This window comes from Molossus molossus, unplaced genomic scaffold, assembly GCF_014108415.1.
Source record: "Molossus molossus isolate mMolMol1 unplaced genomic scaffold, mMolMol1.p scaffold_m16_p_12, whole genome shotgun sequence".
NCBI classification, from domain to species: domain Eukaryota; kingdom Metazoa; phylum Chordata; class Mammalia; order Chiroptera; family Molossidae; genus Molossus; species Molossus molossus.
Window position 1 is genome coordinate 97423613 of NW_023425347.1, and position 24166 is coordinate 97447778.

General features: G+C 52.5%; 1 protein-coding gene across 1 annotated transcript in view; it reads right to left on the reverse strand.

The window, feature by feature from the left end:
- Positions 1–24166, reverse strand: part of DISP3 (dispatched RND transporter family member 3) — a 43092-nt gene that overhangs the window by 15871 nt on the left and 3055 nt on the right. The window contains exons 2-6 of the mRNA XM_036255968.1: positions 6669–7755; positions 5582–5801; positions 2435–2571; positions 1441–1575; positions 742–902 (exon numbers count right to left, since the gene is read on the reverse strand). Coding sequence (XP_036111861.1) covers positions 742–902; positions 1441–1575; positions 2435–2571; positions 5582–5801; positions 6669–7752 — 1737 coding nt within the window. The 5' untranslated portion in view covers positions 7753–7755. The remainder of the gene's footprint in view (positions 1–741; positions 903–1440; positions 1576–2434; positions 2572–5581; positions 5802–6668; positions 7756–24166) is intronic.

Below are 24166 nucleotides of genomic sequence, written 5' to 3' on the forward strand. Positions count from 1 at the left end.
TAAGGTCACACAGCCAGCACATGGCAGAGGTGGGATTTAAACTCAGCTCTGCCCATTTCCTGGATCTGGTTCTCTAGAAAGACCTGGATAGTCTCAAAGCATCTAGTGGTTTCTAAATGGGATAGTTAGCCCAGGTGATAAAATCTCTCAGAGCCTCAGGTAGGCTCACTGCCTTTCAGGTCCTATCAGCACCAGCAACCTGGACCCAAACTCAGAGCCTTCTCCTGGGCCAACTCAGAAGACTGGAGGAGCACTGGGCCAGCGAGAGGACAGTCAGTGTGAGTGATGACAATGCAGCAGGAAGCCAGTGGGTGAAAAGAGCTCAGTAGTCAGGCTCACCACTTACCAGCTGTGTGACCTTGGGGAAGTCACTTTATCTCTCTGGGCCTCAGTTTACATATCAGGAAAGTAGGGATGTAATGATACTGTTGTCATAAGTATATCATGAGGACTGAATGCAAAAGAGCTTTGGAAACTGCCAAATGCCCTTCATGACAGATGCTGGATTCCTATTAATGAGCATCGTTAATAAATATTATTTGTATTGTTATAACTTTCCCATCCGTTAAGTCCTGGTAATGGTGATAAGCAACAAAGATGGGCTCTACAGACATGGCAAGTGCCTGAGGCAAAGGCTGTGTAGCCACAAGGGAAAGGGAGGTGGAAAGAGCAGAGACCAGAGGCCAGGGATACAGGGAAGAAATGGGGAGGCCGGGACAGGGACAGAGGGTGGTCTCCCACCTGGGAGAAGACGTTAGCTGCGTAGGCGGCGGCCGTGGTCAGGGAGGTGAAGAAGGTGGCCTTGCCTGCCGTCTGGATGGTGTGGATCATCCGAAGCTGTGGGTCTTCCAGGTGGGTGGCCTGGCGGTAGGTGTTGATGAACACAAAGACGTCGTCCACACCTACAGGAGGGAGTCCGAGGCCAGCAGGGGCAGGCTCAGGATCACTCTGCTGTCTCCAGGATCAGACCCAGGCTGGGCCTAGACCAACCCTGAGAGGACCCCTGAGAGGTCAGGCTCCAGGGGAATCCTGCTTCTCAGCTGGGAGTTTGGAAAGACCCATCTGACTCTGGCTCCACCCACAAAGAATCCAAGCCCCATCCTCCATGCTCTTTGGCTGTACCCCCTCCCCGGAACTAGGCTCCTTCTTCCAAATCTTTGCCTCCTTCCGACCTTTCCTAGACTTTCCCCAACATTCTTAACCTCTACCCAGCATACTCACCTGCTCCTTCCACCCTTGGGAGTCCCACCCACCATGTGCCCATCATCACTCCTAGGCTCCCCCACCCCCCACCACACTCCAAGGCTCCAAGGCTCCGAGGTCTCAGAGGGACTTTTTGGAGACTCCATGGAAGCCAGGCTTAGTATCCAGGGAGAGGCCCTTTCTGGGGCAGAGTTCTCAAGTTGGAAGCCCATTGCTATGGCGATGGAGGCAACTCACCAATGCCCACTATCACGAAGGCAGCCACACCATTGAGGATGCCCAAGTACTGAACTCCAAAGACCACATGGTACAGGAAGAGTGCCACCAAACAGCTGAGACCGATGCTGGCGATCCCAAAGAAGGACAAGAACACTGGGTGGGGCAAGAGAACAGGGAATATATATAGTGGGGGGCCCATGGAACATACACCCCCTTTAGTGTCCCTGACTCTGGCTGGTCCTGCCTCACACCTGCTTCCCACTGTGGAGTACCCTTCACCGCCTCGTCTGTGCTCAGTGCAGTTCTCCACACGCAGAGAAGGGGCTAAGCCAGAGGCCTGAGTGGCAGAGGAAACCATCTCTGAGTAAGTCAGTTTGCTCATGGACTCTCATCTTTGCAGAACTTACCTTAAGGGCCACTAGGAAATTATAAACATTATATATGTATTTAGTGCCTGTCATTCCAGTAGACAAAGGCTCCATGGGAGTAGAAAGTGTGTCTGTGATGTTTATCACTAGATCCCTGGAACCTTAGAGCCTCAGGTACATCATTGGTGCCCGATTAATATTTGTTACATGGATTAATGAATGTCTTTTCCATCTTCATTTGGGCAATAGAGAGTTCCTACTGTATACACAGTAAGAAGCAGCTAAGGTCCATGGGAAGGCGACAAAAGTAAACTGGGGGACAAAAATGTAAAACAGGCTTCAGAATAACCCATAACATGGGCCCAATACTCCAGATCTCCCCAAACAAGGGCATTAGCAAGAAAAAATGGTCAAAGGGCAAAAGGTTAAACTGTGTGAGGTCCTGGGAGGAGGGCCCTTGGGTAAGGCCCACCTGCCTCTGGACCTCAGCCTACTTGCCTGGGGTTGGAAAGTGATTTCTGAGCACCCTTCCCTGCCAGCTCTGACATGGTAGAGAGAAGACTATCTCTGGCATTCTTGAGAAGGAAGGCTTTGTCCAGATAGGAGCACACTGGGGGGAGACAAGACCTTTAGAAAAGCCCTACCTGAGCAGGAGGTGAGAATGTAAACAAGGGCGGCAATGCAGCTGCTGCTGATAAAGGCCAGGAGCATGTCGTTGTTGAAGGTTCTGCGCACCTCATAATCAAAGAGGTCTGTCCCCCCATAAAGAACCTGGACTTTGCTAGGGGAAGGGAGGAACATGGAGAGACAAAAAGGGAAGTGGATTAGAGATGGCTGTCAACACTTGGAGGAGGACCAGGAGCTATCCACATACATGGCAGATTAGATACAACAGAAGACAGATCGGTGAACTGGAATATCTAAACAAAAATATTAAAAATATAAATAAAAGAAAAACCTGGAAAAAAGCATTTGCAACACATGAAATTCAATGAAAAGAGCTAACATTCATGTAATTAGAATCCTAAAAGGAAAGGGGACAGAAAGTGAGGTAGAGGCAGTATTTAAAGAGATAATAGCCAGGAAATTCATAAAACTGATGAAAGTTATCAACCCATGGATTCAAAATATTCTGTGCACCCTAAGCAAAACAAAGAAAACCACACTGACATAAATCATAGTAAGACTGGTGGAACCAAAGACAAAGAGAAATCTCAAAAACAACCACGGCAAAAAAGACAATCATTCAAAGGGGCAACAAAACGATTGACAGCTGACTTTTCCACAGAAATGATGGAAATCAGAGCACAATGGATCAACATCTTTAAAGTACAGTATTAAAAAAATAACTGCCCATTTATAATTCTAAACCAGCAGAAATTTACTTCAAAACTAAAAGTAAAATAAAGATGTTTTCTAGGCAAACAAAAGAGAATTTATAACCAGCAAACCTGCACTAAAAAGAATACTAAAGAGAGTTCTTCAGATACAAGGAAAATGATCCCACAGGGAAACATAAAATTGTAGAAAGTAATGAAGAGCAACAGAAAAGGTAAATATGTGAGTAAATATAAATGAATACTGACTCAGTAAAATAATACTGTAATGTCTTATGAGGTTTAAAATGTATATAGAATTAAAATGCATGCAACAAAAACGCAAAAGGCTGAAGGGTTATAAATGCAATGAACTGTGTTCTAAGATACTAGTATTATCAGGGAAGTAGTAAAAGTGACAATTTGTATTATTCTGTAATAAGTCAAGGTGCACATTGCCATCTCTTGGGTAACCAATAATAAAATAATAAAAAGATTTTATTAATTCAAAAGAAGATACTAAGTCAAGACTACAAGGATCCTGGTTTTCACCATTCCTATGAAGCTCTGGAAGGATAGAAAGGGAAAGAAAGGCTTTTCACCCAGGGCAGGGGTTTTGCCTCAGCAGCTGAACATACTAGGCAGAGGTAATCATTGGCATCTGAAACTCTGAAGATCCTTCTATAGCCAGCCCCTCCCAGCTTCCCAACCCAGGCAAGTACCTTTCCCCGGGGCTTCTTCTTCCCTCTTTCTCTCCCCCAAACAAATCCCTAAGGTGTTCCTGGCACTGTGCAAGGGGGTAGGCCTATAGAAATGAGCCGGGAGTAATCTCAGTCCTCAACAAACTCTCACTCTATCGAGACATAATAAAACCAGATCTTCAAACTTGAATGTGCACACAAGTCACCTGGAGATCCTGTAGGTCTAGGAAAGACGTGGAGATTCTGAGATTCTGCGTTTCTAACAAGCCCCATGTGTTGCAGGTGCTGCTGATTTGAGGACTGCATCTTGAGTGACAAGGAATTTAAACAACTAAAATACAGATGGACAAGGGCTGTGATGAATTGTAGCTCAGAGAGGTGAAGTCACTCACTGACACTCCCACAGCTAAGTGGAGCAACTGGGATCTGACTCCAGATATATCTGACTCCAAAGCCTGTGTGTTCTTTCCTGCCTCCCTTAGGGATAAGAAAGGGGACTGTGGCAGCGGGTGGAAGGGCATTTAATCCAGCCTGGCAAAGCAGCAGGGCTGGGAGGAGCTCCTAATGCAGCAACTGGCATGGAAAACACAAGGATGGGGGCTCTGAATGAGAAAGCCTGGATTTTAACCCCACTTCACCTCTTCTGGGCTTTGTAATTTTGGACAACTTACTTAATTGTGGTGTGCCTCAGTTTCCTCAACTGTAAAATGAAGATAATCATAACAGCACCTCCTTCATTGGGCTAGTGTGAAGATTAAATGAGATGATGTTGTGTAAAGGGTTTAGAACAGTGTGGCACACAGCAAGCGCTCAGTAAATGTTAGCTCTGGTTATTACAGTAGTTGCTCAGTGTAACAGACGAGTAAGAGAAGGAATGTGCCCAGGGCTAGCTTGGCAGGGCAGGAGACTTGCAGGCATTGGAATTATTGCCCGGAAGGACTGACAGATGAACACTTTGATGCCCTTTGCTGGTGGGGAGGGGCCTAGTTATATTCTCAGACACACATCCCAAGGCTTGGAGGACAACCAAAGCACCCACCATCCAATCTCTTAGCTCATTTCCTCCTGACTCCAGAAGGGTAGAAGAATCATCATCCCCATTATACAAGTAGGAAAACTGAGGCCCACAGAAGTGAAGTGACTTGTCAACGATCTCCCTGGATATAGAGGAAGAGAGAAACTCCTTAATCCCTGGTTAGACTCTTTCCAAAGCCCAGCTGGTGTGGCTCAGTGGTTGAGCATCGACCATGGACCAAGTGGTAGCCAGTTTGATTCCCGGTCAGGGTACATGCCCAGGTTTTGGGCTCAATCCCCAGTGGGAGGCGTGCAGGAAGGCAGCCGATCAACGTGTCTCTCTCATTGATATTTCTATCTCTCACTCCCTCTCCCTTCCTTTCTCTCTAAAAATAATTTTAAAATATATTTAAAAAAATACTCTTTCCAGAAAGCCCTCAAGTACCACTGCAGGAGAAAATCAATACCTAAGACCTCCAGGGCAAGAGTTCTGGGATTTCCTACTTCCTTCAGAGTTGTCATGTTCACTAACCATTAGTGATGATTAAGAAAAGGAGGCTCTGACCTGTCAGAGGGATGGTGAGGATATATGTAGCTCTGCCTCTGATTTGGAAAGAAAGACTTCCTAGATAACAGGTTGCAGGAAGGGGATCCGGGGTGTATGAGAAAGAAGCACCTGGAAACCAATTCCCTACCCTAATAAAGCCCTTTACTGGAGTACACACAGGCAGGCACACACTGGTGTGGCCGGACCTCCTACCTAGTAGACTGCTTGGCCAGCATGGCCACGTAGGTGACCACGAAGCTCTGAAACTTGGCCCGCTGCTCCTCCCAGCGGTCATCCACAGAGTAGTAGTTGGGCAGGGGTGCTCCAAACAGGATCTCACTGCGCAGGAGGGAGCTCTTGAGGTTTTCTGCAGAGAGGCCCTCATCCACGTACCAGTAGAACTCGGGGTGAGTCATGGCCAGCTCGAGGGAACCTGCAGGTGCAAGGGTGGGACGGGGGTCCAGGAGCTCAGCGGGTCACATCCTACCAGCCTTCCATCAAGGTCATCCTCACCCCTTCTAAGAAACTGGGAAACTGCCCCTCAAGCTACCTTGAACTGTTCCTAACAGGACAGAGGGATGGTTTAGAGAACTCCCAGACCTGCACCCCTCCCCCACACACCCCACAGGTGGCTCCCACTAAGTTGACATCTTCATTTCTGTTTGAATCTCAGCTAATTCCAAGGCTCAGTCTCTGCAGTCCCGCCTTCGTCTGCCTAGAACCCTGCCCTCGCACCCCTTAAAAGGCACACCCAAGCCCCACCCCTACAACCATTCTCTGGCTTGCTCCATCCTCCAAGTCCTATCCCTAATTTACCTCAAACTAACCCCACCTCGGTCTTCCTTCAACCCCAGCCACTGTCCTAACTTTCTCAGACTAGATACCTGGTTCTCTGCAACCACACCCGGGCTTCCTCTAACCAACCTCACGCCCAAGCCCCTCCCCATGCTTTCTCTAATTTGTCACAGCGTGACTCCCAATCCCCCTCAATCCAGGTGTGTGTCCGAACCTCCTTCCTTCCTTGCCTGCCTGGGGTCTCATCTCACACCCAACCCTGCTACCAACCCTTCCTCACATGGCCCTCAGCCTGCCCAGTGCTCAGCCCCCCTTCACAGCCAAATCCCTCCCCAACCTCCTACCAGCCTCTAAAGCACTGAGCCAAGAGTCAGACCTTCCCATCAACCCCGCCAAGCCCCGTCCCCATCTCATTCAGGCCCCACCCCTTACAAATCCCCCACCCCGGCTGCTTCAAACCCAGTCTCCTCCAGGCCCCACCCCAACCACACCCTGGCCTGCTCACCCCGGATGTCCGCCAGGTCCTGGCCCATGCCATCGTAGTAGATCTTGCCGCCCCTCTCAGTGGGGAAGAAGTAGGTCATGAGCGAGCTGGGCGGGGAGCAGTAGGAGTAGGAGCCGAGCGGCAGGTCCTTGAGCACTTCGTGGGGCTTCCAGCAGAACTCCCTGAAGCCTGGATGGTCCATGATCTTGCGCTCAATCTCGTGGATTGTGACCAGGCGCTCACTGGTGAAAATGTTCCGTTCCGCGTCGCCACGTGCCAGGAAGATGAGCTCAATTCTCCAGTGCGCATGCGTCTGGGTGTTGGCGCTCACATAGGAGCGCGAGTAGTCCCAACGCGAGGCGCCCCGGCGGGCACGACTCTGATTGGCCACGGTGGGCGGGGTATCCACTTGGTGCCGCCCATTCTTGTCCAGCCCCTGGTTCATCGGGGCTTCACTCTGGTTGGCTGCCAGATCTGCCAGGGTCGACTCGCGTCGCAGACGTCTGCTCTGATTGGCTACTGGCTTTCCGGCGGCAGCGGAGTCCCTCCACTGGCCTGGGCCACAAGGTGGGACAACAGGGACAGCACGTGGGGCCCTGGCGGCCCTTCGCGAGCGGTTGCCGAGATGCAGCTGCTGCAGCTGCTCTGAGATGAGGCGTTGAAGCGTCTCAGAGGTGAAGTCAGCCAAGTCGCGCCGGTTGCGCCCCCAGGACCCAAACTGGGACTTAAGGGCCAGCGCAAGGGCGTCGAAACGCTGGGAGGCCTCATGGTTTCGGATCTCAAAGGCGTTGTAGGAGATGTCAATGTCCAGCGGCGGGTAGTAGAGGAACATGAAGGCGGACAGGGCCATGGGGATGCTGCAGCCCAGGAAGAGCACCAGCCCCGCACAGCACGGATTGGTGAAGGCCCAACCCAAGGTACTCCAGAAGCCCGAGGCTGGGGGCGGGGAGGGCAAGGACCAGTGCCGCCAGCAACACTGCCCCCCCGCCCCAGTTTGGGGCCCTGACTTCTGGGCTCTCCTAAAGGCCTCATCCGTTGCTTCCTCATCTTCTTGCTCCTCCTCTAGCCACACATCCTGCAACAACGGGTCATCCTCCGAGTCCATAGCCTACAGAAGAGGGAGAGGGTGACGATGCCGTGGCTTCAGTCACCCAGCGCTGGGCATTAACCCTGCCCAATCATAACCAACTAAAAGTACTACAGTGGAATGGCACCAAGCAGGCGTTTAACTCAACTGAACTCAACCACATGTGCACAAAACAAAAAGGAAAATTCTATTTGCCCATCATTCCCCCAAACTAGATTGTGGCTTTCAAGGCCACAGAAAAAGGGGAATCACAGGCCAGTTGCCAGCAGAAGAGATTTTGCTCCCCGTGTAAGGGGTATTCGAGGGAAATTTGGACTAGGCATGATTTCCCAGTTATTGTTTCATTCTCTGATTTTGGAACTCACGGCCAACATGAGGTGTGACTCCATTGCAATTACTTTTATTTAAGGAGCAACTATAAACTACCTTCTAGACGTATCAAGGTAAAAGGGAAAGAACATGATCTTTGGAACAAGATGGACCCTGGTTTGGTGCTGGTCGAGTGAATATTGGCAAGACAGTGAACCTCTCTAAACCTCAGAGTCTTTGTAAAATAGGAGTGGCCATTCCTGCCTCACTCAAGTGTGGGGAGGTTCAAGGTTGGAAGCGTTGTGCTGTCCGTGTAGTACATTAGTTATTTTGTCACAGAAACAGATTTTTTTGCTCCCCTTTGGGGAGTGTAATGTGCTCAGCCACTGCCCATGCAGCTGTGCTAGGAGTCACAGCTTCTCCTCAAGAACTTTCAATACCTCCACCCCTTCTGTGGGACGCTGCAGCTGCAGCGACTGTTTGTCAGGCTCAGACCACTTAACATGCAGCTCCAGCAACGTCAAACCTTTGGGCACGGGCAAGGGCCAGGCATCTGTCTCCCCAAGACTTGGGAACAAGCAGCAGGAGGGCCTGGCAGGAGAGGGCAGGGCTGGGCAGCTGGAGGGCTCCAGCAGGGTGGCCTGAAGGCAGGAAGCCTCCTGGCATCCCTGGGCATGGCCTGTCCCTTGTCCTGCCTGCCCTCTGTTTGGACTGAGAGAGACTCATTATCCAGTTAGATGTCAGGCAGTGAGAGAAGGAAGCTAATTATGCCAGAGCTGGCTAATTAATGCTGCCTTTCCTATTAACATTCTCTGGAGTGCTTCGTTTCAATTAGACAGTCTGTCCGGGAAGAGAGGGGGCTGCCGTTAGCCCAGAGAAAGTGAGGAAGAGGGGTGAGGGGAAGGAGGGAAACAGAGACAAAGAGACGGGACATGGGAGAGACCAGAGACAGAGAGGAGAGGGGACCTGGGTGGGGAAGACAGACCTAAACAGGGAAACAAAGAGATGAACAGAGTGAGCAAGGGGCTGACAGTGGGCGGGAGAGGAAGAGGGCCCAGCAGACCTGAAAGGGAGCGAGGCCTGGAAGGGGCGGGAACTGCTCCTGTAATAGGCACGATTCCTATCAATGAAATAATTAAACTTCCCCTTTGTGATGCCCTAAAGCGAGCCTGATGAAGAGATAAACTGCAGAGGCCCGATTTGTCAGAAACTCCTGAGTGTGAGCCAGAGGTGGCTCCAACTGGCTCCATCTCCAAAGAGCAAAACCAAGTCCACCTGTGGAGGTGGGAGGCAGGGGGCTGTGGGAGCCTGGGCCCCATCCCAGCCTTCAAAGGAAGCTGATGGTGATACAGTGGAGAGGGGCAGGGGCCACTCTGGCACGTTTTCTGGGGACTAAGTCCATCCACCCCATCCCCAGTCTCAGCCTGCCTTTCAGGGTGTACGTTTACAATGTGTTAGCGTATCGGGGAGTCAAAGGCCAGGATTCTGGGTCTGTCACAGAAGCACTCCTTGGTGATTTGGGGGCCCCTCTGTCCTACTGCTACTCCACTAGGAATGTCACTCCCTTCCCCAGATGTCCACATCTAACGCATCTTTAAAGGCCTTACTCAAGTGTCATCTCTGCTAAGAAGCCTTCTCAGATCTGAGCACACCAGCTGCTTGTCTAAGCTTCTCACCACACTTTGGCGGGGAAAGATTACTTAGGGATGGAGAGGGAGAGGCAGAGGCAGTGTAACAGTCATTGTAAAGAACTACCCTTGGAGGCAGAAGACAGTGCAGATCCCAGCTGTACGACTTACGGTAGGCAGAGGAGCCTTTCTGAGCCAGTCTTCCCAAAACGGGGCTAATGGTAGTCACCACAGGGGTGTTGGAAGATGATGCACACAGCAGGCTGACCACAGTCTGGTAGGTATAAGTGCTTGGGAAATGACAGCTATTTTTTGTAGTCTGCTTCTCCCTAAAGGCCGTGAACTCCTAACAACGCACATGACACGCTGTATTTGCTAAAGACGACCTCAACAGCATCTCCCATCCCACGTGCTTTTCTCACGATGTGCCTTTGAGACTTCTCCCCTCAAGAAGTAATGTCTGGCTTTGGCCAGTCTGGCTCAGCAGTTAGAGTGTCGGCCCGTGGACCAAAGGGTCTCAGGTTCGATTCACAGTCAAGGGCACTTATCTGGGTTGCTGGTTCAATCCCCTGCCCTGGTCGGGGTTGTGTGGGAGGCAACCAATTGATGTGTCTCTCTCACATTAGTGTTTCTCTCTCCCTCCCTCCTTTCCACTCTCTCAAATAAATCAATGGAAAAATAGCCTCAGGGGAGGATTAAAACAAAGAAGTACTGTCTGCCTTCCTTCCCCTTGAACCTGAGTAAGCCACCGCAGGAGCGGTGCTCTGTGACTACTGAGGCTAGGTAACAAAGGGAGGGCTCTGCTGGGACTCATCGGCGGGACCCAGCCGCCATGCTGTGAGGAAGCCCAAGCTAGCCCACGCGGAGAGGCCACATGTAGGAGCTCCTGCTGATAACCCAGCTGACAGCATCAGCCACTGGACATGTGAGTGAACATGCCTCCAGGTGATTCCGGCCCCCGGTCTTCAGGTCTTCCCAGCTGAGGCCAGATACCATGGGGTAGAGCTAAGCCACCCGCTCCTGTGCTCTGTCCTGACCCACAGAGTCCATAAGCATGAGACCCTGGTTGTCACATATCACCGAGTGTTAGGATGGCTGGTCACATAGCAGTAGTATCTGTCCAACATGGGACTCCATGCCCGGGGAACAGCATTTGCTGGATTTAAGTGACCAAAATATTGGGCACAGTCATTTTGCTTGCCAGTGAGAGCCCCACAGGCGGGTGGACATGAACCCCGAGGGAGGGACCTGGCTGTCATGTTCCCTGCTTGCCTAAAATGATCCTGGAGGGAGTCTGTGCTTAGCAGATACTTGCTGAAGGAAGGAAGGAAACTGAAGGATCTGGGTTATATATTAGATAGCACTTTCCCCCGGACAGAGGACAGTCAGACACCAAATGGAAGCTTATGGCCGAGGATGGTTTCTGCTGCCTGGGTGGGAAGGATCCTGGGAGTATGAAATGGACAAGCAGGAAGTGGACTTGGGTTCTTTGTCCCTCACTCCACACCCCCTCACCACCCACATGTCCACCTCCATCCACCCCCGAAAAGCAAAGCTGCCATGTGGGCAATCACACCAGACTGGTGGTCAAGCGACATGGCTCCAGACCCAGCTCAGACAGCAACTCCCTGTGTGGCCCTAGGCATGTTCCATCCTCTCTTGGGGCCCTGTCTCCTCTTCTGGGTAAAAGCCCAGGTTCCTCCAGCTGCGGTGCCCTCAGCATCTCCAAGAGGCCCCAATCTGCAGACCAAGGAGAGTGGGTGTCATCTGAGAGACCCCACCAAACGGAGGGAGGCCCAGCTGGGGGGTGGGGTCTGCCTCTGATGCCTCAGCTGACAACCACCACCCCAGACCCCTCCACAGGATGAGCTGCAAATCTTGAATTTGTTTTCCTTTTTCAAATGATGGGAATTGATTAGCTTAGCGAGGAGCTACAGCTGCTGCATGGGAAGGAGCTAAGGGTGGCTCCCTCGGTACCTGTCATTGGCTCAGTCAAGGACTGATCACAAGGGACAATGATCACGCTTTATGCTCTCCCATTAGGGTGGGCCCTTGGCACAGGCTCCTTCCTGCTTAGTGACCGACACGTGTGCTCTCTTGCTGCCTGTCCCTCTGCCTCTGTCACACACACACACATGCACACACACTCAGAGGTGGTCAAAATTAAACTCTGGGTCCTGGCCGGTTTAGCTCAACGGTTAGAGCATTGGCTTGCGTACCAGAGAGACCCGGGTTCGGTTCCGGCTAAGGGCACGTACCTTGGTTGCAGTTTGTCCCTGGTCCCAGTTGGGGTCATGTGGGTGGCAACCACTCGATGAGTCTCTCTCACATCGATGTTTATCTCTCTCTTCTTCCCTCTCTCCCTGAAGATATATGCAAAAATGTCCCCGGGTGAGGATAAAAAAATACAAACTCTGGACCTCCCAGGGGCCCGTGCACCAAGGTGGACACTCCTCTTGGGAAAAGCAAGCAGGGCAGCCCCCTCAAAGGCCACAGCAGACCCTGGGGAGCCTCAGAAGGAAGAACCTGGCCCAGTTTCAAGGGCCAGGCTTGGACAACTCAAAAAAGTCACCTTTGCAGCATAATCTTAACTTTAGAACAGAAAACAAAACAAAAAAATCCACATATATATGCATTTTCAAAAACCCATTAACAGTGGTTATCTCTGGGAGGATTGTGGGTGATTTTTATTTTCTCTTTTGTACTCGTCCATTCCCACTTTTTCTTCAATAATCAGGTACAGTGTTACTTTTAGAATCAGAAATAAATGTTATTTTACAATAGAATGTGTGCAGAAGAGGTTTTGCTAACTGCCTACAACTCTTTGAGGAGTTCCTGTCAGAGGCATGGGAGGAGGGCTTTGTCCCCAAGGAGAGAAAACAAGCAGGGTCTGCCCAGGTGGACGCACGAGAGATGCTGGTTAGAAAGCAGCAGGACCTGGGGAGAGAGGGCGCTGGCACATGCCAGTGGGTGAATGAGTGTGGAATCTCCTGTTCCCCCGATGGAGAGAGGGGCCTTTACAATGAGCAGGAAGCAGATCCTGGCCCACCAGACCCAGACAGACATCAGAGCACATCCAGTCCAACACCTTCCTTTCACAGATGGGGTGACACAGGTTAATAAAATTCTATGGGTTTCAGGGGTCCACTTCTGTAACACCTCATCCGTACATCGTGTGGTCACCACCCCCAAGGGAAGCTGTTCGTAGGTGTGAGGAAGGAGGCGTTCTTCAAGTCATGCCGGATGACCGTCCCCATCTGGACACGACGGGCCTTGGTGTGAAGCAGTGTTGCTCAAAGGCACCCCGGCCTCCCACCCGGCCTCGCTCTTCCCAGAGCGGCCCCCAGGGACGCAGCCCACACCACAGCCCGCCTGCAGCCTGTTTACCACTTCCCTCCTCCTTCACGCCCCACCCCAGCCAGACTATGAAAATGTAATCCAAAAAATCACATTAGACATGCAGATTCAACTTAAAATACGTATATGTATCTATAATTTAATGGCAATTAGGAGCTAATCAGCTTTTTCTTCCTGTCTCGGGGTGTTTAGCCTCCCTGGTTCAGCTCTGTTCCTGGGAAACATCTTGAGGTCTTTGCTTCTCCTATCCTGGGGCTGAGAGACTTGGGCAGAGGTTCAAAAGGAGATATTTTGGGTTGAACAACTCCATTTACCCCCACACGCGGAAGCCGGGACACCGTGTCCTCGTCTCCTTCCTGGTTACGGGTCTGTCTGCCCCTTTGGCGAATTCAGCTCGTCTGAGGAGGAGAAGGCAGGAATGGGAAGAAGAGGGCTCCGTCCCTCCCAGGCATCACCATCCTACGTCCGAGTACCCCATCTTCCTAGGGGTTGCCACTACTCAGATGCCTCGGCTAATTGCCTACCATCCAGAATCCCAAGTTCTTCTCAAAAACCTGGGTATTCCAGCTCAGGCCAGGAGGCTGCAGAAGCATTGAAGACATGGAGGCCAAACTGGGGCAAAATCACACAGATGGGGTGAAGCTCAACTAGCTCAATGCAGAAACTCTGGCACCCTTAAAGAAAATCATACATGATAGTTAGCTGTGCATCCACCACGTGCAAGTGCTCTGTGGGCCCTCTCATACTCGCATCAGTCCTGCAAGGGAGCACTAGGAGCATGCCCATTGTACAGAGGAATAAACAATCAGAGAAGTTAAGTGACTCCTTTGTGGTCACACAGCCAGTAGAGGTGGAACAAGCATTTGAACCTCAGGCCTACCTATCCTGAAGCCCACATTCTCTGCACCATTCCCAGCAGCCCTTGCGTTCCCTCAGAGCTGAGAGGTCAATACTCACCCGAGAAACCCACTGCTCTCTAGCAAACGTGCACCATCCCCACGAGACCGGAAATCACTCGGGTCTCGGCAGTTCTGCTTTCGGTCGGTGACAGCTCTGGTCATGATGCAAAGGAAGTCGCTACCAGTTTAAGGAGCCGGGCCTTCCTTTCAGTGGGAACATGGATGTGATGGTTAATTCAATGTGTCAGCTTGACTGGGCCAGGGGCGCCCAGACATTTGACTAAACATGATTCTGGGTGTGCAGAGTAAAGCAGCTTGTCCTCCCTAATGTGGGGGGGCCCCCTCCCAGCAACTGAAGACCTAAATATAATCAAAAGGCTGAGTAAGACTGCTGACTGCTGGAGCTGGGACACTGGCCTTTTCCAGCCTTTAGACTCAGACCGACGCACTGGCTCGTCCTGGCCTTGCTGGCTTCCCGACAGACGCTCACATCCCCAGCTCTCCTGGGGTCAGGCTCCGGACAGACTCCACCATCGGCTCTCCTGGGTCTCCAACTTGCCAACTATAAAACTTGGACGTCTCAGCCTCCACAATCATGTGAGCCAATCTCTTCTCATCTATCTATCTATCATCTATCTATCTATCTATCTATCTATCTATCTACCTACCTACCTATTTATCCATCCATCCATCCATCCATCCTTGTATATCCTATTGGTCTGTTTCTAGGAAGAACCCTGACTAATACAATGGGGCGAAAAGCATCTCAGAGGGAAAGTGGAGGTGAAGCAGGGAGCCCTTCCTAGCAGCTGGATCCTAGGATCTTCCTAAAGTTTTATCCCAAGAAGCCCCAAGCCCTACCTAGAATCTCAAATGAAAATGGCAACAGAGCCAGGAAATGCCCTGTAGAGGAAGGGGCATAGCCAGGTGACTGTCAGCACATGTCTGAGCCCTTCCCCCAGCAAGAAGACCCTAAACCTACCACCCCTCCCCCTCCCAGGCCTAAGAAAACCTGGCTCTGTGGTTGCAGCTGAGGCAGACACCTGCACCTTCTCCCATCAGACCTGCTGCCCCCAAGGAGTACACTCCATTCTTGTGGGCTAAAACTGCCAGCAGAGGGCGGGAAATTCAGGGGATGCCCCTCCCCGCCCCAAAGAACATCTGGGCTTATTTATTGGGAGCCCAGGTGGGGGTGGAGAGGGGAGGGAGTCGGGCAGGGGCTCTGTGTGTCCTGCCCAGGACCCTCATTTCTCGGAGGGCAGGCTGTGGGGCTGAATGTCTGAGGGACAGCTGGCCGCCCCAGGCTGACAGCTGGCGAGGAAGCTGTGGGCACTGACTCGTAAGCCCAACAGCTCCATATATATCAGGCAAACAAGCTTTGCTCCTGTCAATACATCACCCGGGAACTGTCCCAGCCGGCACCAGAGGAACCAATGTTAATGATCACGACAGCCACTGTGACTGTGCTCTGTTCCGTGTGTTCGCTGGCTAGTGGGCTCCGGGGAAGAGAAAGCTCCCCCACTCCGAGGATGTCACGTACTGAGCGCACCAGGGCCTGGTTTTCAGGAGGAGGAGGGAGCCATCGTGGGTTTTGCAGTCAGATGGACCTAGGTTCAAACCCTGGCTCTGCCACGAGCTGGGTGCCTTGGGCAAGTCTTAGTCTCCTCATCTGTGACACGGGGATGGCCGTACCCCACCTGCTGAGTCACAGCAGCGGACATGATCATTCTGAGCTTCGCGGTTGGAAAGGGGCCCAGATGCGGCCCTGGCTCCCAGCAGGTCTGCAAGTGGGCCGGAGCTGACTTTCATCCTCTGCCACGTCGCCCTCAGACTGGAAGGTGGGTCTGGCACTAAGGCACTTGTGAAAATGCAAACTCCCAGGCCGGACACCAGACCTGGCCAACCGGATTCGGGGGGTGGGATGGAGGGCAAGAATCCGTGCTCGGCCATCTCCCCAGGCGGTTCTGTGGCAGGTGGTCCAGGACCATTCTCCCTGGGGCCCGGCCTTCCTCCAACAGCGATCTAGCCTTTGACCTTCCCCCCACCGGGGCTCACGCTGGCTGCCCCCTGGTGCAGGAGATGGACTCAGCCTCCTGGATCTGTGTCCAGGGCTTAAGCCTTGAAGCCTTGAAGGACCTCTTCCTCCAGCCAAGAGGGGGTGTGGTGGAGAAATGATGACATTTGGGCCAGGAACAGGGCTTTATGTTCTGGGGGGAGGGGCACACAAACAGCTCACCCAGATCTGCCAACCTCCTGGTGGGGCCAGGCAGGGAAAGGAAATAGAAGGCCAACGGCTCACTACCTGCCAGGCCCATGTGAGGGGCTTGGGCGGGGAGCTGCGCATCCGCTAGGCACAGCTGTGTGCCCACCCAGCACTGGGCATTTACCTAATGTCACCTTTGTTTCGGCTTCAGCTCCACGAGGCAGCTTGCAGGGCGGGGCTAGAATCGGAGCCTCTGCAGGCTGGGGTCAGAGCCCATCCTTGGAGCCACTGACCAGACTGACCAGAGGAATCCCCCCACCGACCCACTCTTCCCCCCCTTCACCCCTTTCTGCCTACACACTCAGGCCTCACAGCCCAGACCCACAGGCTTGGCTCCTGGCACCTACTGGGCAGCTTTGTATCTCTGAGGACAAGGCAATAAAAGCTTAATAAAACCAGCAACACTTACAACCAGTGAAATACAGCCAGCCCCTCAAACACCCCTTGTCTGAAGGGTCAGAAGGTTCCTGAAAACCTTCACTGCATGCCTTGGCCAACCTCCAGGCCGCCCCCTCCCCACACGTCTCCCCACCCCCGTCCCAAGTCCTGGCCGCAGACTGGAGTTCCCTGTGAGCTCAGAGGACCCCCTGGGCCCAGCAGCCAGTCAGCTCCCCCGCCTCCAGATCACTGCATTAATATAAAATAAAAAGATCCCCGCAAAATAAGACCAATAACCATGGCCATAAAAGCCAAATTGGATTCCTTCCTGGTTGATGAGCTCGGGGCCCTTCTCTCTCGGAGACCCGATTAACAAATATGTAAAACAATTCCCCAGGCATCTCTGTATCCGTGCTCCAGCCAGCTCTTCCCGGGAGCTCGAGCTCGGAGGCAACGGAGGAGGTGCAAGCGGCGGACGGGTGCCCCGGGCAACACCAGTGGGCCCCTGAGGCTGAGAGGGGACCTGCCTGCCCAGCCTGCTCTGTGACCCAAAGCAAGTCACTTAACGTCTCTGGATGATGGGTGGACCCCATGTGGGGAGAGCTGCTCTCTAAAGTGGGTTCCTCTTCATCCCTAATCAGAAGCTGTATAACTGGGGAGGGAGGGTGGCAGGGCACACGGGGTAGGTCCTGCTGTGTCATCACTCCAAGTGTCAGGAACCACTGACTAGTATGTGCTGGATCCCATCGGCTTCACTGGGACATCGCAGGTGGCCGCCTTCCAGTTCTCGGCTCAGGAAAAAGCTTCGGGGACCCCTAGCTCTCTCCTCCCCACAGCACACCCAGGCCACATCTATGGGTCCAGGGATGTTGCAAGACTCTCCTGGATCCTATAGCACCAAAGAGAAGCTTGAGGGTAAACCAGAAGCTAAAAGATAAAAAGGCACATAATGCAAAGCGATCAAGCCCCCCAAGGGGCCACCATGACTGGTTTGGGGTGGCGATCTGGAAAGGGACTGTACCCCCAGCCTTACTGCCTGGAAAAAAACTGAGAAGCCGTAGGGCAAATCTCCCCCTCTGAGAACTTGGGGATCCCCCAGCCCCTGCTGCCTGGGCTCTGTGGAGGGTCATGGAGGCCAGCCCCAGATGCAAAAAGCACAAGGCGACGCTGGGGGCTGCTCAGGCCCTCGTGTTCCCAAGACGGAGCCATTTTTCTTCCTGTCCTTGACCCCCTCACGCTGGGCACTGAATGATGCTGCATCTACGCAGCACCTTACAGCCTGGAGACCATTTTCCTACAGGTTTTCTAGTCTTAGGAATTATTTCCCAGTTGCAAACAAGAAAACTGAAGCTAAGAGAAATAAAGGGATTTATCTGAACCCGTTTCCTGATTAGCTGAGTAGTCTTCTCACAATATTAGATTTTATTAGAATCTTACATGTTTGAAAACTCCCAGAGTTCTAGAGCCAGCTCCCCAAACCTTGGGGGCATGCACACATGCACAATTATGTATGCGTGCGCGCGCACACACACACACACACACACACACACACTCTTAGTGTCTGCCTTTGGAGCCATTTGGGCCACAGTTTAGGCACAGCCCTGGCTGTGTGACAGGTTCCAGAGGAGGAAGGTGAGAAGAAGCATCAAGAGCTGACACCCAACTTCACCTTCTTGGGTGTCCAGGTAGAAACACACCTTCAGTGCCTGCACAAGTCAGTGGCTTTGGGGAAGGGTTTCCTCGCTACACTGTTGATTGACAGCTCAGGTGTGCTTAGTGGGAAGAGGGGGAGAGGGTCTCCAGGAGGCGTGTTCAGTACTCCTCTGCACCTGGGGCTGGCGCAGAGGCTCCTGCCAGGGCGGGAGGTCTAAGACTGGCCCTCAGCCTCAGCCTGACCTCCATGCTGGTAGAGCTGTCTACAGAGACAGGGATCAAGGGTTGGAGCTGAGCAGCCACAACAGAAGGCCCAGAATGGAGAGCAGATCCCTGAGTACCACCCCCCAACTCTACTGCCTTTCCCATAAAATGTTTGGGAGGGTCAGATCCCAGACACTAAGAACTACTATTCCTGGCCCCAGAGGCCAGGAAAGACCCAAGGAAGCTACCCGGGCCCAAGAATCCCAGACGCCTCCTGTCCCACCCCTACCCTGCTCAAAGGTGCAGTGTTATCTATCCTAAGTCTAGTGGGAACCTCCTTAATCCTTCTAAAATAATGGGGCTCTGTGACCTCGGAGGACAGGGTGGGAGAGTCGGGAACTCTTGCAGGGAACACGCAGCAGCTACTTGCTTGCAATGCTCAGCCTATTTGTCCTGGGCCTCAGTTTGTCTTTCTGTCAAATGGGAAAGCTGGGTTCAATGAGCTTTCAGGTACCTCCCGGCTTTGTCATTTGGAGCTCCCAAAGGGGCACAGATGGAGTGATTTAGGGTTAGGGGAGCAACTGGGAAGGTGAAGAGGGTTGCAATTTCTCAGGGTGTGGAGGCTTCAGCCTCCATCAACTTTGCAGCCACCTGGGTTCCAACCTTGCCCTGGCCAGGAGCCGGAGGACCTGGTGACCAGAGGTCCTGCAGAGCGGGATGGGGGTGGGGTGCGCAGTGAGAAGGTGAGTTCGGGGACTCAGCCAGTTTGTCCTGCACCCTGAGCTGAAGCCGGTTGCAGGGGACAAGCACAGGATCCTTCCCTTTGTCAGTACTTACAGTCAGGTCAGGCCCTGGCTGTCAAAGTCCCAGTCACCAATTTATACCTCTACCAATTCGTTCATTCGCTTGGTCATTCATTCACAGTCTTAATTCCTTCACTGTTTGGTGCTCGCTATAAAATAAGGACTTTCTGTTAAATCTTCATTATCCTAACTTTGCATTGTCTTGAACTCCTTTCCTCCAGAAGGCTCTGCGAACCTTCTCACCCCAGATCTATTCTCATGCTCATTAATGCCCAAGAATGCCTCTTCGCTGACAAGTCTCTTTTCATCACCAGTTCCTGCTCTGTTACTCTGAGACCATCTGCTCAAAGCCTCCGGAGGACAGGGTGGGAGAGTCGGGAACTCTTGCAGGGAGCACGCAGCAGCTACTTGCCTGCAATGCTCTCTGCCAGCCAGCCTCGCCCCGGCTTCCCGGGCTGGGGAGGGAAGGAGTTTTCTGCTTTACCTACTGCCACTTGCCCGAAGCCCGGGTTTTCCTCCAGCTTATCCTATGTCTCTCGGGCCCGGATCGCAGGGAGGAACCAAAGCCAACATCTTGTCTTTGTGAAGCCACGAGGCGGCGTTTTAAAACCAGCAAATACCCAGCCGGTGTGGCTCAGTGGTAGAGCATGGACCCATGGACTAAGAGGTCGCCGGTTTGATCCCCGGTCAGGGCACATGCCCAGGTTGTGGGCCTGATGCCCAGTGCGAGGCATGTAGGAGGGGGCCAATTGATGTGTCTTCCTCATCGATGTCTCTATCTCTCTCCCTCTCCCTCCTCCTCTCTCTAAAAATCAATAAAACATATTTAAAAGAAACGGTAAATAGCCTTGGCCAGTGTGCCTCAGTCGGTTAGAGCACCATCCCATACACCAAAGGGTGGCAGGTTCGATTCCCAGTCACAGCTCATGCCCGAGGTGTGGGTTTGAGCCCTGGTCAAGGCTCGTGCAGAAGGTAACTGATGTTTCTCACATCAATGTCTCTCTCTCTCTCAAAACTAATAAAAAATAAAACCAGCAAATACTTTCAACCAGGAAGTTCCCACACATAAGCATGTCCAGAGGGATGCAAGTCCCGGCTGTGTCTACATGGAGTGAAACGGGAAACATCTGGATGACTGCCAGAAAAGTCCTGCCAGTCTGCCAGATGTTGCCCACATCTGGACATCTGAAAAGGGATCTGCTCGGTTGCTTGGCAGTCGAGAGGCAAATGGTCAACCTACGTCACCTTGGCGATTGGGGTGCAGCCCAAGTCCATGTGCACAAATTACCCAGACTACTGAAGGAGCCAATGGGTATTAAAGACTCATCTTAAGGACTCAAATCAAGTTCATATAAAGGTCAAAGTGTGAGCTTCAGTGGTCTTACAGTGGCTATGGCACCTGGGGCCAGACTGCGTGGGTTTGAGTCCTATCTCCAGTGCTCACTATCACGCTGCTTAGTCTCTCTATGCTTCCCATTTCTCATCCTTAAAATGAAATAATAATGGGAACTCTCTTGTAGGGCTGGTATGAAGACGGGATGGTAACACCTATAAAGCGCCAAGCCCATTGCCTAGCAGGTGGTAAACATTCGAAATCTGTCGGTCATGATTAGAACCATCGTTCTCTTCGGGTGATCACCCCACAGCACTCTCCCAGCTAAACGTGAGAAGTCCTCCAGGATGGTGCAAAGGCCAACGCAGGAGGCCAACAGCGCTCCTCCCCAAACATCGCGGGAACGCCACTTTGCCACCGCAGCCCAGCTCCAAGCCTCTCTGAACTGCTTTCCCCAGAGACCAGAAGATCACCACTTTCTCCTTCACGTCCTCTTGTGGCAGCCACGTCCTCTTTATTAACACGGGTTGGCAAAAGACGTGTCATCCAGGTGCCAGTGTGTGTGCCGGATGCTTTGGCAGATGGCTGGGTGGGAATGAGTTTTCCCTACTGCACCCCTCTCCCTCCGAGACATCAAGCTGGGGAGAGCACCCAGGTGTACCGCAGGCACCACCTATGGGAAACTTTCCTCCTGACCCTGAGATGACCACTTGCCTGGATCATGTCCTCAGAGACCCAGTGGGCACATGGGTCCCTCGTCTACTTCTGGTGGGGGACCTGGGTGAGTCATCACTTACATCCCTCACCTCTGTGGCGCAGGAGGTACCGGGGCAGAGATGGGAGATTCTGGTGATCTCTACAAGGACAGAGACAGAGGCTTTCTGCCTGCCTGGTGACTGCCACACAGTGGGGCCACTCAGGCAGACACCTGGGATGGGGATAAAGAAGGCTTTTAAAACCTTTGGGCACTGTCTCCTGTGCCATCACTTCCTGGCTCCAAAGAGTGCCCCCTATAAGAGACCTGCATAGCTCCCATAAATCCAAGTCAGTCCTTCCCACGGTCCCCAACCTCCTCGGTCCCAATGGCCAAACTCGCTGCATACAGCCAGACCCTAATCTGCCACCCAATGGCCCTTTCCAAATGGTCCAGGTCCCCACTCTGGTTCCCTCAGAGGGAGGAAGCAGATGTCAGGGTCAAGGGCATGCCTGTGGTTCTGCATGCCTAGTGTGGTCTCTCCCCAGAGTGCAGGAGAAATACCCAGACCCTACGTCCCCCAGAGGTTGGCCCCAGGTCCTTGCCCTGGGCTCTTCCTTCTAGGATTTGGCAGAGGCACGGCTTCTGCTGGCACAAATGCCAGCAAGCATGACAAGGCCCGAAGGTGTGGTATAAATAGTTGCGGCTGCCCACCAGCTCCTCCTTCCCTTGGCTTGCCTCCACACCTCCTTCTTCACCCCCAGAGTAAGCCTGCTGGTGGGAGCTCCCGGGGCCCCAGCTGCCTCTTCACTGCTGTGTGACCTTCGGCAGGTGAGTCAACCTCTCTAGCCTCAGGGCTCTCAGTTGTGAAGCAGAATAAGAGCACTCTGGGCTGTCGTGGAGATCACGCCAATGAATACACAAACAGCATTTAGCACAGTGTCCGGCACCTGGCACCTGTATTTGCTAGTGTTGCTCAAGATGATGACTAGGCGGGGACCTGGGGCAGGTCACCAGGGTCAGGCTGGATGTTGAGGGGATGCGGAGGAGAGGACCTGGGCAGTGAAAGCCAGCTGCATTTCCCCTCTGTGCTTGGAGGGGAAGCGTTAGGTTTACTGCCCACATTGGTTCATCCCCCTTCCACGAATGAATGAATGAATGAATGAATGAACCAACGAACGAACAAACCAACGAACGAACCAACGAACAAATGAATACCTGGGCTGTTTGGATGTTTCTCACCAACTCAGGGAGGCTAGCCTGGCGACATGGCATGCCAGTCTGGGATTCTGAGATATAAGCTCTGCCACCAACGTGCTATATGTGATGCTGGGCAACTCACCTGCCCTCCCTGAACTAACTTCCCCAACTGCAGCGGCCAGCCTGGTGCAGCCTCGTGCAGCCTGGTGCAGCCTGGTGCAGCCTGGTGCAGCCTCCTGCAGCCTGGTGCAGCCCTGACCTCCTATGGCGTTAAATGATCTTTCCTAGTCCCAGCCTCACAGTGGGACTCCTGCCTGAGCCCATCCCCCCAGCAAACAGGTTCCCAGCTCTCATGGTTGGGGACAGAGCGTGAGGTGCAGAGGTGAGGCGGTGAGGCACCCAGTTCGGGCCCTAGCTCAGAAGTCTTGAGTTCCCATCTTAGGCCAATGAGAGATGGCCAGAGCAACACAGTGACAGCACTGCCCTTCACCCCTGACCTAGGAGGCAGAGGAACTTCCATTCTTTGAAAACCATCAAGAAAATGGGTTGCTTCACACAAAAGATATTTATTGAATAAATGAATAAACGAATACCAGAAACAATGCAGAGCCCTGGCCGGGTGGCTCAGTTGGTTGGCGCATCATCCTGTATACCAAAAGGCTGTGGGTTTGATTTCCAGTCAGGGCACATACCTAGGTTGCAAGTTCGATCCCTGGTCGTACAGGAGGCAATCAATCGATGTTTTTTCTCTCTCTCTCCCTTCCTCTTTCTCTAAAATAAATAAAAAATATATCCTCAGGTGAGGATTAAAAAATAATAATAATAAAATAATGCAGAGTACTGGGCAAAATAGGGGCTAGTACTTCATTCAGATCAAAATCTGACTCCAACTTGGCCTCTTCTAGCTCTGTGGCCCTGGGCAAACTCCTGACTCTTCTGAGCCTTGGTCTTCCCTATGTTAAGTGGGGATGCATCCATATGCCAGAGATGGTTGCAAGGTTAAGTGAGATAGTATGTGTAAATACATGGCACATAGTAGGTACTCAAAAAATGCAGCTATTATTATCAGTATTGTTGTTATCAGCCCGCTGCTCCCATTGTAAGGCAGAGGACCCAAGGCCAGTGGCCTTGTCTGGTGCCCATTTGCAAAGAGCGACCGACCGCGCAGACATACGGTAATGGCAGTGCTCCCACCCCTGTACCTTCCAGTTGGTAAGGAGCAGGAGCTCGGCCAGCTGGCTTTCCGGTGGCCAAGCAGGAAGTGGGCTCGCTGGGGGAGGCTCTGCCCCCCTCCCTGGACTGGTCCCAGAAGCATCCATGCCTCCGGTCTTTGTCGAGCAGCTGGAACATGAGCCGCACTGTCTGCCCGTAAAATGCGACTTTTGGAGAACGTGCATATTTGTAAGTCTATTTCGGGCCAACACTGCTCTTTATTTATTTTCCCTGGGCTTTGCATTTGCAAGCCAGCTAGGAAGGGTGTTTTGACAGACTTTGACACTGCCCCTCTGGCAGACACGCGCTCGGGTGGGGGAGGAGAGTTTCAAATGACAAGCTCTCTTCCTCCGCTGGGACTAACCAACAGCCAGACACTCCAGGCCACCGTCTCACTGTCCCAGCCCTCAGTTTCTCCTTGGGGGAGGAGTAGAAGAGGGTCATGTGGAGAAGCAGTTTCAAAGAGGGAGACGGGAACCAAAGAGCCCAATCATTGAAC